This window comes from Podarcis muralis, chromosome 4 (genome assembly GCF_964188315.1).
Source record: "Podarcis muralis chromosome 4, rPodMur119.hap1.1, whole genome shotgun sequence".
NCBI classification, from domain to species: domain Eukaryota; kingdom Metazoa; phylum Chordata; class Lepidosauria; order Squamata; family Lacertidae; genus Podarcis; species Podarcis muralis.
The window spans coordinates 65,394,928-65,410,768 of record NC_135658.1 but is presented as its reverse complement, the minus strand read 5'-3'; the positions used below and the strand labels follow the sequence as shown (position 1 = coordinate 65,410,768).

Genomic DNA, 15,841 nt, shown 5'->3' with positions numbered 1-15,841 from the left:
CATGGGAAAGACATGTCTGCTTGGTCACATTCATATTCAAGATAATGCTGTGTTTTAACACCATGTTCGGTATACATTCCTAGTCATGTAATTTATGTTTATTAGGATTGAAACCCCAGAGGCATAAATGAAAGTCATTAACCAACAAAAAGCAAATATAGGTCAGGCCTATGTATGCTGTACTCTGTGTGCTAAGTTTCCACAACTGCACTCTGATGATCAAATCTTAGCATAGAAAGTGAAGATATGAATGAACTTCATGCATGCACATGCAGTCCCTTTGCTCCCACTTCTTTGCTCCCTTTGCGCAAGCAAGCTGTGGCTAAGCACAGTTCTCATTACGTCTGAACACGGAGCTATGGTTAATGGCTTCCAAACAAGCCAGGATATGGAAACGAACTTTGAACCATGGTGAGAGGCATGCCAGGTAGCAAAGAAATGATCTGTCAACTACTGAGCAAGATTTTTACTGGACCAATGTACGTTTATTTTACCTGTGAATTTCTGGATTTGAATGTCTTTTAACTTCATTTGCCAATGGCTTATCTTCTATTTTTGAGAAACGCTCATGTAACGTTAGATCAGGAGATTTAAAGTAATCTGCTGTGAAGAGGATAAATAGGGAAAAATAAGTTAATCCTTTTCATTGCAATTTCAGCATTAAAAGTGGTGCTGAAACTAACACGCTGGAGACAATGAAGCTATGAAGTTATGTATGTCCTCATGGCTTTGTATCTCTAAAGCCATATCTCTCTCTCTACATTATCTCTAATGATAATGAGTGGAATTCCATGTTACTCTCTTCCAATGGCTCTATCTGTGCAAGAGAGGGGGAAGCCTAATTGCACAAACGAAAATCCTTGAGCAGAGCTTTCACTGATTAGCTCGTTAGGTGAATCCCACCCACAGATTTAGCCTTCGGCAGCCCCTCAATAACTCTCTGAGGTCCTAAAGACAGGCCCCTCTAAAGATGTGAACAACATTACTTACACGACAAAATGCAAAAGATAAAAGCAATACTTACTTTTTATAAAAAGTTCAAAATGGGCAACAAGACAAAAGATCTAGAATATGTGTACATAATTTCATTTTCTCCTGAATTCAAGTGTACTTCTGTTTAGGTAACCTCATATGACTTGAAGAGACCATAACTTGCTAAATGCAACTATATTTTTGTTCAGTCTTTTTAATTTAAAACTGACCTTACACGTGAGTTATGACATAGAAAGGGAGACTGCCTCTTATTATTGCTCAATGTTTTCTAGGACTCTGTTTCACAGTCCAAAAAGCACTAATACATCTCTCCTTTCTTCTTACAAAGATTGTGAGAGCTCAGAGAGCCAATCTTATGATAAATCTAATAATCATATATACTAATAGTGATTGCAATTCTCCTAGTCTCTTATGTAGCCAAAATCACACCATCCATATACAGGAGCGAGGTGTTTTCAGGCTCAGGGAGAAAATCCTAGTGGGGAACTCCCTCCTCCCAAAAAACCCAATGAAAACGGAGCATTCCACAGAATGGTGACTGTCCATTGGAGGGGGATGGAAAACTATGTAGCAGAATTCAACTGAGTATCCTGAATAGGAGCCCTCCACACTGCACACAATTTGTTACAGGTCCTACATGAAATTTCTAATTTAAGGAGTAGAAAGCAGTATTTCGTGGATTTATGATGGTAAACTACTAATTTCTTGCTCTGAAATCTGCAAAATATTGTACCACCATTAAATAGGGATTATTCTTGCACAACTCTGTGAAGTCTATATGATGTTTCACACATCCTGAGCTACTTGGATTAATGAAATTCATAATAATTTGATAACACAAAGATGCAGACTACACCACAGATAATGTGCATGTCTAACACTCTGTAACCACCTTTAACTTGATGGATAATTGTGATGATTTCCTGAGCAAATTCTTTTGATGGGTTTTGTTCTACCTTCTGCGTCACAGATTTTATATGCTCAAACACTGGATGGAATTTTTCAGTTTTTCTACCCACAGCTACTAGATCACATGATGTCTGCCTCTCCATGATATGACTAGACGCGCTCCTGGAATAAATTTAGACATGTTTAGAAAATATTCCCTCAAATATTTAACATAACAGTAACAATACATTTAAAAGGGTTATTTAAAAGGAAAGTAAAACTAAGCATTCCACAAATGAAGGAAAGGTTTGTGATTTTAATAATGTAATACATGTTACTTTTATATTAGGAACACTTCAAGTACTTACCCTTTTTCTCAACCAACACACACACAAGTTTTAAAGCAAACACAAAGAGTCAGTTCAACCTATACATCCTGAAGACAACTCAAAAATTAAGTCTGGACAGAAATGCTGGAGACAGCTTTTGCTTAAATGCCATTTTTGTTTGCTTTCTTATTCTGCTGTTAATAGTGACATCACTGGGCCAAATTTTAAATAATCATTCTGGATTCTCTGAAAACCGTTTTGTGCTAAAAATGGTGACCCCAAACATTTGGTTCAGCACTATTAAAAATCAGTATCTTAGGAAGAAGCCTTATCTCTTCTTTTGAACATGGTACATACAAGATTCTCTCCCATCTTCAGTTTGTAATCCTCTACTCTTCCTGGTGAGTAGGCTATCCAAGGAAGAAGGTGCTTCCCTTATATCCTTGCCTTGGATGCATGGAATTCCATGGTATTTCAAATGGCTACACTGCATTCTCACTTGCTGGTGTCCCTGTGTGGAGCTTTTAGGGTCCTCCCACAGAAAAGCCCTTCTTTCTCCCATTTGACAAATCTACAGCATAATGCATCACAAGAAGTTACAACACAGATTCTCACACTAGAGAAGATGTTGAACATTTTGCCCTAGATTTTGCTCTTGACTACTGCTGATATAAGAATCGGAGACCCAGGGTGTATATTTTGATTTAATTATGTTTCAAATATTAATGGCATTTAGATAGAATGCAGCACTGAAAAGCTTTTATGCATGGCTCCTGTGTGCCTACATTTTATAACCCCTGTGCTCTCTAGGCCATAAGCAATAAACCCTATCTAACCCCGAAGGTGGCACAAATGGTCATTAAAGATGTTGTTCTAGTTAGGGCTGGGGAGGGAATCCAAACATATCTTTGAAGCTTCCTGAGATGGCTCGGGGATGAAGGGAAGCAAGACAGGGCAGGAATGTCAACAGCCCTGTCCAAGGCCTGGCTGCTAAGGAAACAGTGATAAAGTAGGACATTCGAGACCCAAATGGCCTTGGCACTTAGGGGCACCCCAAGGTAGTTGTGGCATGAAGTTACTAGTATGGAGCCATGCATGTTTTACTTGTAACCTTCTTTGATGTATGCAGAAGTATGTTTAGGAATGCTTTGATGTTTTCTGACTCTTTGTGTGCTGTGTTTGAGTTACTATATAAGCTATGTTCTGATTTTCCTCTGGGCAAATCTTCTTCTTAAGTGGCGGTTCGGCTAGAACAACCACATTAAGTTGGGCTCTGTCCTACTGCAATAGTATCTAATAAACTCTGGATCCCTAACTGGGTGCCGGACTTGATTTTCTTCCTTGGTTCCATGTTTTATTTAAAGGTGGTCCCTCGCCTGGGTGACAACAAGGTGGTGCAGAAGAAAATTCTTACCACACTGCTTATAGGTCAGGATCCAAAAATGCCTATGCAGATACCTAGAGCAATTGGGTGCATAAGAACTGTGTCAATTTCCCCATCCCACCCTGCTACCAACTTGAGATGCACCATCCAAGAGAGGGATGAATGAAGGCAGAAATTGTGGGAGAAGCTGCCCTTTATCTTAGCCTCAGACAGGAGAGTGTACCGGGGCAGAACCCAGTTTTGCTAATCTTCTGGAGCAGTTTCTCAGGGGTGGGGTGGGGGTGTCCACAAACAATGTTTTGGAGGGCTTGTAGAAGGCCACATAAAATTATTTGAATTCCAACTTACCACATACATTTTAAACTGAACAATAAGTGCATGCTTATTAACAAAATGCACCATGAGATGAGGAATTAGGTATCTAAAACTTTCCAAATAAAGAGCTTAGGGACTTGAAATGAAAAACATTTGTAAAGAAGTAAGAAAAATTTACAAAAATAGATAACACATCATATTTGTTTTGACTGCTACTGGCTTTCTCAAGGCCAACTTAAACAGAATTTGAACACTGCCCTTATCTAAATCTCTATCCACTAACATGACTATCCCATGAGATGCTGAAATTTTTCAGCACAGGGAGGGGACCTCAAACTTCACTTATCCATATGGAATTGCAACCCAACTCTCAAAGGGGATAGATGTTATGCTGCTCAGCTGGACTGTGCCACTCCCTTCAGTTTTCTGAATACAGTAGTACCTTGGTTCTCAAACGGTTTAGTTGTTGAATAAATTGGCTCCTGAAAGCCGCAAATCCAGAAGTGTTCTGGTTTGCGAATGTTCTTCAGAAGCCGAAGGTCTGATGCAACTTCCGCTTGAGTGCAGAAAGCTCCTACAGTCAATCGGAAGCCGTGCCTTGGTTTTCGAATGGTTTCGGGAGTCGAACAGACTCCCAGAACGGATTAAGTTCGAGAACCAAGGTACCACTGTACAGAGGCCTAGTACAGAACTGGTCAGAAGCCAAATTACATTTTTTGCTTTTGGAAAGCAGTAGCTGCACTTCAGGACACCCCTACTCTTCTTTAGACTGCCCAAACACTCAAGTTAGTTTTCCTTGGTCTCAAGTTCCACTCTCTTCCTTGACCTACAATGGACTGCTGTTTTATATCATATATATCTATACATACATGTATACAACATACACACACAACCACACAAAAGCACACATGGTACACAGCCACTTATGTTCTGTTAATTGAGCTCAATGCTACCATACTATAATGATCAAGCAACTTGACATCTTTAATACATTCATAAACATGAATGTTGTTTTTAAAAATCCAAAAGGCAATACCTGTATTTATTTACGGTTTTCTTCATATCCACTTTGACTGTGAGTTTTTCCTTACTTGTGTGGTGGACATCAGAGACTTTTACATCTGAGATTTTGTGGTGAGTGTCATGCTGGTCTCTCCTTCCCCTAAAATCCATTTCTTTCCTGAGTCTTTCCTTCTCTTTTTGATCAAAGGGTAAAAGATCAGCATCACTTTTGTGAGATTTAACATATGAATTGCAGCCTTTTCCCGAAATATATTTAACTGATGCTTCTGTATGAGGGTCTTCTGTGTGCCTGACTCTTTCACTGTTATAGTAATTTGAATATTTGCTATTCCAAGCTTCTTTAGGAGAATTATATTTCTTCTCTTCCAGCTTCGTATATTTCTCTGCTCTTTCATCAGATATATATTTCCCTCCATCTGGATGTCTATGACGTTTCTGACTATAGTCATATGTAATCTTTGTTTGACAGCTATCACTGTACTCCTTTACAACAGGCCGATGGGTTTGAAGACCAGGGTTTCTTTGCTCTCCCTTTTCTTGGTTGAGTGAAGAATGATCTTGCTTCCACTTGGAATTACTTGCTACTTCTCTATCATCATACCTCTCCAATTCTTTAGCCCTTTTAGACGTGTGCCCATATTCTCTGTTATCACGATCTTCAGGATACCTGTGTTGACATAAAGTAGTTTATACTTGCAGTAAGGAAGAAAATGAGAACTTACGTATGCAGAATGCTGGAAAACACAGGCTTTATGTAGAATGTGTCACCCCATGATCCCTCAAGCCACTAAAGAGAGGGGAAATTATGATCCTTTTATATGCTAGCCACCAACAGGATTAACTTAAAAGATACAATACTGCTCTACCACCAGCAGCCCACAATTAAACTATGTTTTATTCTGTTAGCAAAAAAAATGGTTTTCAGGGTAGAATCTTCAACTATAAGGACAATCGACTTTCACTTGAGGCTTTACACCATTTAAAAAAACCATTAAAACTGGGCAATTTCTCTACCTCTTCTGCAAAGAGCTCCTTGGCATAAATTCACTAGAACATCTTCGAGGTGATTGAGTATACTTGTCTTCTTGTAACTGGTGGTGCCTCAAGTCATTTTCATTCCACTTCCTTTCAAAGTTAGTTCCTAATGGCTCATGGAAAGTCTTCATCCCTTTTGTATTTCCAGCAGCAGCTCGGGGGTCTTCATGCATCTCTCTGTCACGTGTTTTGGACGGATAAAAAGAATGGTTGTGTTCTTTGCGAGACATTTCTGGATATCTGGAAGGAAAGTGGCATCTTCCGATATCAGCATTCCTTTCTGGTGAATGTGTCCTACAAGGTTTGTGACTGTACATATCTTCCGAAGGGATTCTTTTCAGAGTTGGTGAATATGACCTACATTCATAAAGTCGGTGGTGGTTAGTGTCATGTGGTGCATATCTAGTACTGGCTTGTCCATATTTCCCATCTTCCACTCTCCACGGCATAGGCTTCTTTGCATCTTTCCGGAAACCTTTGTATTCACAGTCATAATTGCTATGATTGTGCCTTTGTCTGCTGTGTTCCTGACTCCTGAAGGCAGGCGATAAAGACCTACATATAAACACACAAAAACACAATTCCATTTTAACTACTGTAATACAGCTTCTTTTTGTGAATCTTAGGCTCTTATCACAAACCGAGACTAAAAGTCTCTGGCTGAAATTACCCTGAGTATCGCATTTTAACTAGCACATGGGGGCTTTGCAGTTGCGACTTGTAGTCTCTCCCGTTTTAAAGTCAATTAAAATGCATGTCCTGATACTTAAAAGGACAATAAACACAAATAACAGGTTCCTGTAAGCAGATCTTCTCCATTATACAAACAGGAATCTCTCAGGAGTTGTGCACACAAAGCTGGCTCTGATCTAATGAATCACACTTAGTAAGCCTCTCCTTATATGCAGTCATTCCAACTCCATTCAAATAGGCATTAGAACACTAATGTGAAGAAAGGAGAAAACACTAAACTTGCATTTCTATTATCAGAATCTATTTCACATGTGGAGTCCTGAACATATTTACTGTTCTACATTATTAGGACTCAGCCTCATTCAAACCCTGAAAAAGTCCCTTCTGACAACATCATTTAAGGCTCTCTTCTAGTAAGTTAAGAGAAACCTTTATGATCCGAAGAAAAATATGGACATTTACCTTCGTTTCCATCTTGGTGATCTTGATCGTGATCTAACCATCTTTTCCTATCAATTAATTTATTGAATCTATAAAGAAAATATAAACAAATGACTACTTATTAATAATTGGGATCTGTTACAATTAAAATAGATAACAATTTTAAAATGTTTACACAATATCAGAGTACTTTAGTTTAGGCTTTTTCATGTTTAAATGAACAGCCACATTGTGGAAATGAAAAACGAAATAGAACATTTGTATAAGCTATTCCTTTAAAGCAAAGTAGTAGCAATTTGCTGACTTCATTTCTGCAAGTTAGTGCTGATAGATTGCATCCAACTGGTGCCTTCCTGCTGATGAAAGAGGCTCTTTGATCCAATAGAACCTTCTACTGGATCAGAACAGGAACAGGAATCCTGGCCATCTCAGTTCTCCTTCACATCTACAATCCCCTTCTATACCACACAAATAAAATCTGTTTTGTAGGAGGATTTTTTGGAGGATGCTTTAGAACAGCGTGTGAGATGTTGAGCCCGCGACTCAAATACTGCTCAGAAGCTTCAGCTATGGCACTTCTGGATAAGTTGGATTAGTGGGAATTTAATTGGTATAAACTAGCTCTGTTAAGAAGCTAGTAAACCAATGCGGGAATCCCAGGTTTTCAGAACACCTACTTATAAAAAGTGGAAGTATTTGAGATAACCTTTACATTCATAAGCAGCTTGTATAAGGCATGTACAGTGGTACCTCGGGTTAAGTACTTAATTCGTTCCAGAGGTCCGTACTTAACCTGAAACTGTTCTTAACCTGAAGCACCACTTTAGCTAATGGGGCCTCCCGCTGCTGCCGCACCGCCGGGGCACGATTTCTGTTCTTATCCTGAAGCAAAGTTCTTAACCTGAAGCACTATTTTTGGGTTAGCGGAGACTGTAACCTGAAGCGCATGTAATCTGAAGCGTATGTAACCCGAGGTACCACTGTATAAGGCAACTTTAAAAGCACAAGTTCAAAGGCTCCCTGGACAATAAAAAATTAGCTGCAGAGTATGTAATATATTTATGTCAGGATTACTCATAGTTTGTTAAATTCTATTTCTGAATCCCAACTGAGACCTAGTCATTGTCTCTGTACATAGGGGTGTGGTGTTTGCTTATTATATCTGCTACCTGAACAACTACATTCAGGGAAGTGGTAGCAACTAACATAGAGGCATCCAAGTATACTGCAATCTGAGATTGCTACACAAGACTGCCCACTTTTGTGGCCTCTTTTACAATACTCCATAGTACTTCTATGGTCAGTCTGGTAGTGCCATCCGTATGTGAAATCTGCACAGCAAAAACTGTTCAGTAAAAACCTGAGAGGCATGGTATCTTCAGTGGCTGCAGAGTCACTTTCTCCACATGTGAAGAAAATGATGGAAGTAAAGTATGTGCCATTTAAACCTTTTCAAATAGGCAAGGATTTTTCAGCCAGGCACTGTTTTAATGTTATTATCAAACTAAGTATAACAATTCTCTGTCTATTCAACAAAAATATTTCAAATAATTTATTAAAGGCCAATGAATATAGTAACACAAGCCAGTCTACTTCACCAGATGCATTACAACAAATCTGCTCCCATTAAGGAATCATAAGAGTCCTTGTTGTTGTTTTCTTCAACATACCAACCATGCTACTGCTTAGAAGATAATATTCATATGTTGTGGGGTGAACCAACCAAACAGGTCCTTTTTCCATGCACCGTATTTGCAAACATATCCCTTTCTTTGTTTGTTTTAACAGAGTCCTACCTTTTGCTGGGACGCAGGTGGCGCTGTGGGTTAAACCACAGAGCCTAGGACCTGCCGATCAGAAGGCCGGCGGTTCGAATCCCCGTGACGGGGTGAGCTCCTGTTGCTCAGTCCCTCCTCCTGCCAACCTAGCAGTTCAAAAGCACGTCAAAGTGCAAGTAGATAAACAGGTACCACTACGGCGGGAAGGTAAACAGCATTTCTGTGCGCTGCTCTGGTTCGCCAGAAGTGGCTTAGTCATGCTGGCCACATGACCCGGAAGCTGTACGCCAGCTCCCTTGGCCAATAAAGCGAGATGAATGCCGCAACCCCAGAGTCATCCGCGACTGGACCTAACAGTCAGGGGTCCCTTTACCTTCACCTTTTGCACAGAGTATTGTAAAATGAACGTCTTCTCTTGCCTACTGTCTTACACATTCAGTTTTTCACTCATTAATGGAACAGCAACATGAAATATGTTCTAATATCAGAACTGTTTCTACACAGTGCTCACTTACGAATAGAATAACAGTCCTATCCATGTCCCAAATGACTACACAAAGCCAAGAAAAATACCATAAAAATCACAGCCCTACCAATCCCAAAGTTGGATATGTGTGACAGAAATCACAGCCAAGAAAAAGGACTTGTCATCCAAACAGCAATGCAATCACATTGGTAGCGTGGGAAAGACTGACATCATGCATAGGATCTTGCTTCGGGATAAAGAGTACTAGCATAATTTACAGGACAGACACTCCTTTCACCTTGTGGAAAGAAACCGTTCACATAAGAGTGTTTAAAATTCACCCCAAAGTCAAGTCATTTAACATCTTGACAGGGATGTTTAATCCATTTAGAGGACAAAAAAATTACTACAAAAGTTAATTTGTTTTGCTACTCTTCAAAGAAATGTGAACAATGATTTATATATTTACCCAAATCCTTACATCCTTTTAATACAACTTGAATCTGCTCATCCTTCCTTCTGCTGGCTACCAAAATTAAACTACAGGAAACAAAATGTTTTGGGAAATAGCTCTGGATGATAAACAGATGCACATATGACACTCCTTTAGATGAAGAGACATAATTTAAAAAATTATTCCAAAGGCTTACTCTATTCCCTGTGACTTCAACCTTTGTGGGTGGATGGCAGCTGCCAAGCCTAGGATGTAACTGCTTTAGGCAAATGGGTGGATATTGTGGCATGCCTTTACATTTCTGTAAGTAAGTAAAACCTGTTGTCAGTAACTCAGGTGCAATACAAATTCACGTTTTAGTCAGAAGTAAGGTAAGGTCCCTTTTTCTATGGGGACTGGAAGGCATCAACAAACCATTTTGAAATCCACAAGACAACGTTTAGAAAATGTTGACATTTGGGGCAAACACTTGGAATTCCTTTGTAAAGATATCTGCACAACATGCCAAGGCAGCTATCCTGTGTGTACTTGCTTCACAATAAGACTCACTAAAAATAATTTAAGATAAAGTCTCAGTCACCAGAGCAGTAATTTCTTTTTTTGAGGAAATGTCCTTACACAGAGAGATATGCAAGAACACAACCTTTGTCATGGTCACTGGCTTCTATCCAGTTTTCAACAGAGGATACTTTCAGACTGACAATTGCTTTCTTGTATTGTCATCTGTTTCTGAAACATCTATGTAACTAATAGCCTGAATGGCATTTGACTTTGCCTAATGGAAAGGTAAGATATCTAAAAGTGTTTGAAAAGAAAGATCTATAAAATGAAGGGAGGTCATAGGATTCATTATGCAGGAATGAGAATTGAAGATATGTGTTTGACTTCTCCTCTCCTTCCCACCCCTCACACCCATCCAAATCAAAGCAACAATAAGCAATCTTGGTTCTGTGAGTCCCTAACGATTACATAAATTATTTTCAAAGGTTATATTCTGCTTCTCATCTCAACCTCATCACCATGCTCCAGATGTTCCACAGAGTCAAACCACAACAGAAATGAAAATGGCAAGTTCTAATCAGTTTGAAAAGCACAAAGGTTGTCAAATGACTTGTTATATAAACCATATCCCTGAGAAATAGGAAATGTTTTTATTTCTTCCACCTTGACAATGCAACACGTAGAAGTTTAGAACCCCCAAAATGACATTTGAACAGGCTTTTGTTGCTCTGCATGCTGCCTGTCCCCCTTTATGCCTGGTTCATTTCTACAGCACCTACTCTAACCTTGCTATTGCTTCAGTCGCTTCACTCAGAATCACAGATCCAGGAATTGACTCACAGGTCCCTTCCTTTTCCCAGCTGCCACTGAGGAAACTGTTTACAGAATCCCAACCCCACAGGACCCCTGATTATGTCTCATCTTAGACAGTCACGACTAGAACAAAATATGAGGTTCAGACTACACTCCTAACCCCACATACCTGTAAACCCCACTTAATCCAACAAGAATTACTTCTGAGTAGACATGGTTAGGATTGCACTCTCAGGTGAACAGCAGCCCTCAAGAGCATCCTGGAACTAGGCCTCACATTCTGATAATGGGGTATTCAACAGCCAGGATGAATTTATATAGCCCTACTCTTACATTGTAGGGACGCGGGTGGTGCTGTGGGTTAAACCACAGAGCCTAGGACTTGCCGATCAGAAGGTCAGCGGTTCGAATCCCCACGACGGGGTGAGCTCCCGTTGCTCGGTCCCTGCTCCTGCCAACCCAGCAGTTTGAAAGCACATCAAAGTGCAAGTAGATAAATAGGTACTGCTCCGGGGGGAAGGTAAATGGCATTTCCGTGCGCTGCTCTGGTTCACCAGAAGCGGCTTAGTCATGCTGGCCACATGACCCGGAAGCTGTACGCCGGCTCCCTCGGCCAATAAAGCAAGATGAGCGCCGCAACCCCAGAATTGGCCACGACTGGACCTAATGGTCAGGGGTCCCTTTACCTTTACTCTTACATTGACAAGACACACAAATCTGTTTCTGTCATTATTAATAACTATGTGTCTAATACAGGAAGATCTGGGAAGGCAAAAGGTACATGGCCTTCTGCCACAAGGCAAAAGCAGCATTTCTCTCTTGGAGGTGAGTAGAAGAACTCTACCACTGTCCCTGTTATCTGGTGGCAATGGATCACCCCATGACCAGAAAGGGGTGTTTTGCTGTTAGGCTGGATAAAGCTTTCACCTCATCCTGCACCAGCCAACTAGTTAAGAGAACCAAAGTGCTCCACACTGAGAATCATGGCAGTGTAGGACACTGTCATCACATGGAAAGTTTCACCTTTTTCAGGTTACCTCAGGTAAAACCCTCAAACCGTTACTATTCAAAACTTTACATGGGCTTCATCAATTGCCCTATTTTATCCTTTACACTGCAATTTATGAAACAGTCAAAGGCTTACACATTGACATAGTCTAAAAATTCTGTGGGTAGAATTCACCTAACAAACGCCACCAGTACAAACCCCTGTTTAAGGGCTTTCACTTGCACAACAGGGTTTCTACCCTGCTCCCCCTATGAAATTAGGGGAGAAATCAAAACTAGCTTGGCTGTAGATACTCAGGAATTTTTAAAACATTTTTTTATACTGGAAAACTGTGGTCGCCACCTTGACAACAGCTAAAATTCTTCTGCATCCATGGGTATTGCTGCTTTTGCTTCAGTTAATTTAGCATACTGCAGAGGGAACATTGCATAACCTAGCACAATAAACACCAGTGTTACACACAAACCAAGGAAGGCTAGCTTTTTCCAAGAATGCATTAAAGTACTCCAAAATGGACTACAATGCTAGAATCCAAAGATCTGGCAGCTACAGATGCATATGGATAGAATTAGGCACTGGTGCTTCCAGAATAAAAGTCATGATTAAAGGAAAACACTACTGTTTGGCCTGAAGCCCTCCAGAAAAGTATATATGCTAGATGCGAGAAACCCAGAGGCTTTGGCTTGATGATCAACTTCTCATCCGTCTCTCCTCACTATGAGAGATTTTTAGGTGAGCAGGTTAATGGAGTGCATGGTACAGTAGTTTAGTTGGTAACCACACAGGAACAAGGAAGAAAGGAAATTGGCAACAGTATGTTGCAAATCTGCTCAAGGCCTCCTAGAGTTACTATGAGCCAAGTGATGGTAGCATGAACAACATACTTTAATTTTTTTAGCAGTATCAATTTTCTTGGAGTCTGTATAAGAAATCCCTTGCATATTTTGTTAGGGTTTTTGTTAATGCAATAAGAACCAGAACACTAAGCTGTAAAGCTACTGTAAAACTACATTTGATGGAAACAGGGGCTGGGGAAACCCAGCCAGATGTCCGGGGTATAAAAAATAATAATATATTATTATAAATTATTATTAATTCTAAATGATCCCTGAGTCAGATGGATGTTGGTGCCATTCTTGCTGAAACTGTTATAAAAAGGAGAAAGGGGTCTGTGATTATGCTCTACAAGTAACAGTTACACAGAATTGTTTTTTGCATTTTTAACTGTACTATTGAGGTTTTTCCTCATGTTATGCTTAATTCCTTTCTGTTTCTAATATTTACTGAAGATACAGTGGTACCTTAGTACTCAAACGGCTTGGCTCCTGAACAAATCAGCTCCCGAACGCCGCAAACCCGGAAGTAAGTGTTCCAGTTTGCGAATGTTTTTTGGAAGCCAAACGTCCGACACGGCTTCCGCTTGAGTGCAGAAAGCTCCTGCAGTTAACTGGAAGCTGCACCTTGGTTTTTGAATGGTTTCGGGAGTTAAACAGACTCCTGGAACAGATTAAGTTCGAGAACCAAGGTACCACTGTAGTCCTATCTCACAATACTTAAAATGTTTACATTGTGTACTATGGTATTCATGCAGTAGGTGCAAGAAAGCAGAACATAATATTGTACAACTTGAGATGTTCTCTTCAACATACAACACTTTAACTACTCCTTTAACTACTTTGCATTATGCATGTTTGAGCACATATCAGCTTTGAAAAAGAAGTCTGTAAGTTACCAGCCCTTGTGTTGACACACACTCTTGTTAGTCATTTGTAGAAGATCTGAGGTTTGAAAGAAAAATAATAATCAGCTCTTCCAGTTTAGGAAAGGTTCATTATATAGTGGCCTGGAGGTGATACTTGCCATAGGAAGCCAGGCAACAAGCTATATATCTCACACAAATTTGCCTGCATACCTAAGGTCTTCAAAGAAAGTTTACATAATGTAGTTCCTCCCTCCATCATTTTTATAGAAAGAACAGTGCCTGAAACAAGATATTTATCCAAGAGTTTAAAGTTCTTTCTTATAAAACTTGCTGCCACAGCAAGCACAGTTCAATTTTGCCACAAGATTATTAAGATTTGTATTAGATGGTTTTGAATGATTTTTTCCACAGCCCTGCCCTAGGGCAGTGGAAACCAGGATGTCAGTCTAAACAGACTACTACATCTGGAGAATGCATTTAGCTTTGAAAAACAATCTGGTAGAAAGTGAAAATTGCCTTGTGACCATACTTCTATGACTGAAATTTAATATTTATTCATTTTAAAATATCTGCACTCAATTTAAGTATCTAAATTGATAATTTAATGATGACAATAAGTTCACAGTGGAGACCCTAAGACAGCTGATGACACCTTGTACATCTCCTCCTGGCAACTCTGCAGCCAAGCTGGTGCCCGTGCCAAACATATTGCCCTGCTTTCCTTTAGACCACATCAGCAAGGCTGAGAAGGAGGTATTGTCTTCTGGGTGAGCCAGGACCTCCATACACCCTGCCCAGACATGCACCCCGGGGCGGTTTTTTCACTGCTGCTAACACAGTGGTTTGACTTCACCCTGGAGCCGGAATCACTCTTGAGATGGATGCCAACAGCAAGCTGACAAATCAACTATAAAGAAACTTCAAAAAAGAACACAACAGCATATGCTTATGCCAAACAAACTGATGCCAATTCTATTAGAGGTGACAAAAAAAATCAAAGTCACAAATTGATTAATTTTTTTCACTGCTATGGATGCTTTGAAAATCATATTCCAAATGCCAAACTCACAATCAAACACATTTAACTACCAAAAAAAAATCCTTCCAGTAGCACCTTAAAGACCAACTAAGTTAGTTCTTGGTATGAGCTTTCGTGTGCATGCACACTTCTTCAGATACACTGAAACAGAAGTTGCCAGATCCTTCTATATAGTGAGAAGGTGGGGAGGGGTATTACTCAGAAGAGTGGTGGGAATGGGTGATTGGCAGCTATCTGCCAATCACCCATTCCCACCACCCTGAGTAATACCCCGCATACGAAAGCTCATACCAAGAACTAACTTAGTTGGTCTTTAAGGTGCTACTGGAAGGAATTTTTTTTGTTTTGACTATGGCAGACCAACACGGCTACCTATCTGTAACATTTAACTACCTTCAGACAAAACCTTGTTTTCAAGCAATTGGTTTTGCTTAATTGTCCTTGCATGCTTGCAGAAAGAGCAAAATAGAAATTCATGAAATTTCAGAGTTATGCCTTCCTCTTGTCTTTCAGCAAATATAATTGTGTGGTGCAAAGATTTGTGGGAACCATGACTAGAGGTTTTAGATTATACTATGTATTAGAAAAACTCTGTTTCTTTGCAAACCAGTATGTTTCAACATGAACACTTTTGTTTAGGCAATATATATTATATCACCAAATTGAAAATTTGATTTAAATCTATTGGGCAATGTTCAATGTTTGTCACACTCCAAGAGTACATCCACTGAAATAAACAGATTACAAGTCAATCAATTTCAATGGGTCTATTCAAAGTATGATTAATGTGGTCTCCAACCAAACACAGCTCCATCTACTCTGAAGCAAAGAGAATCCAAAAGAAGAGTGACACTAGTCACCTAAGCTTATGGAAAAAGCAGGTGCGTACAATGTATGTAGAGGTGAAAGAAAAATAGCAATTTATTCTATAACCCAAACTGTTAAAATAGAAACTTTCAAAACTGTAGTGCCCAAGAA

At 39.7% G+C, this 15,841-nt stretch overlaps 1 protein-coding gene across 7 annotated transcripts in view; it reads right to left on the bottom strand.

The window, feature by feature from the left end:
* Nucleotides 1–15,841, bottom strand: part of BCLAF3 (BCLAF1 and THRAP3 family member 3) — a 34,297-nt gene that overhangs the window by 16,045 nt on the left and 2,411 nt on the right. For 3 of the 7 annotated variants that reach the window (XM_028727552.2, XM_028727547.2, XM_028727548.2), the window contains exons 2-6: nucleotides 7,123–7,190; nucleotides 5,947–6,522; nucleotides 4,946–5,599; nucleotides 1,886–2,064; nucleotides 495–603 (exon numbers count right to left, since the gene is read on the bottom strand). In XM_028727552.2, the coding sequence (XP_028583385.2) occupies nucleotides 495–603; nucleotides 1,886–2,064; nucleotides 4,946–5,599; nucleotides 5,947–6,522; nucleotides 7,123–7,163 (1,559 nt within the window). In that variant the 5' untranslated portion in view covers nucleotides 7,164–7,190. Of the gene's footprint in view, nucleotides 1–494; nucleotides 604–1,885; nucleotides 2,065–4,945; nucleotides 5,600–5,946; nucleotides 6,523–7,122; nucleotides 7,191–8,897; nucleotides 9,035–9,995; nucleotides 10,101–15,841 lie in introns of those variants that run through there. The other 4 variants (XM_077927463.1, XM_077927464.1, XM_028727553.2 and 1 more) reach the window with 3 other exon arrangements.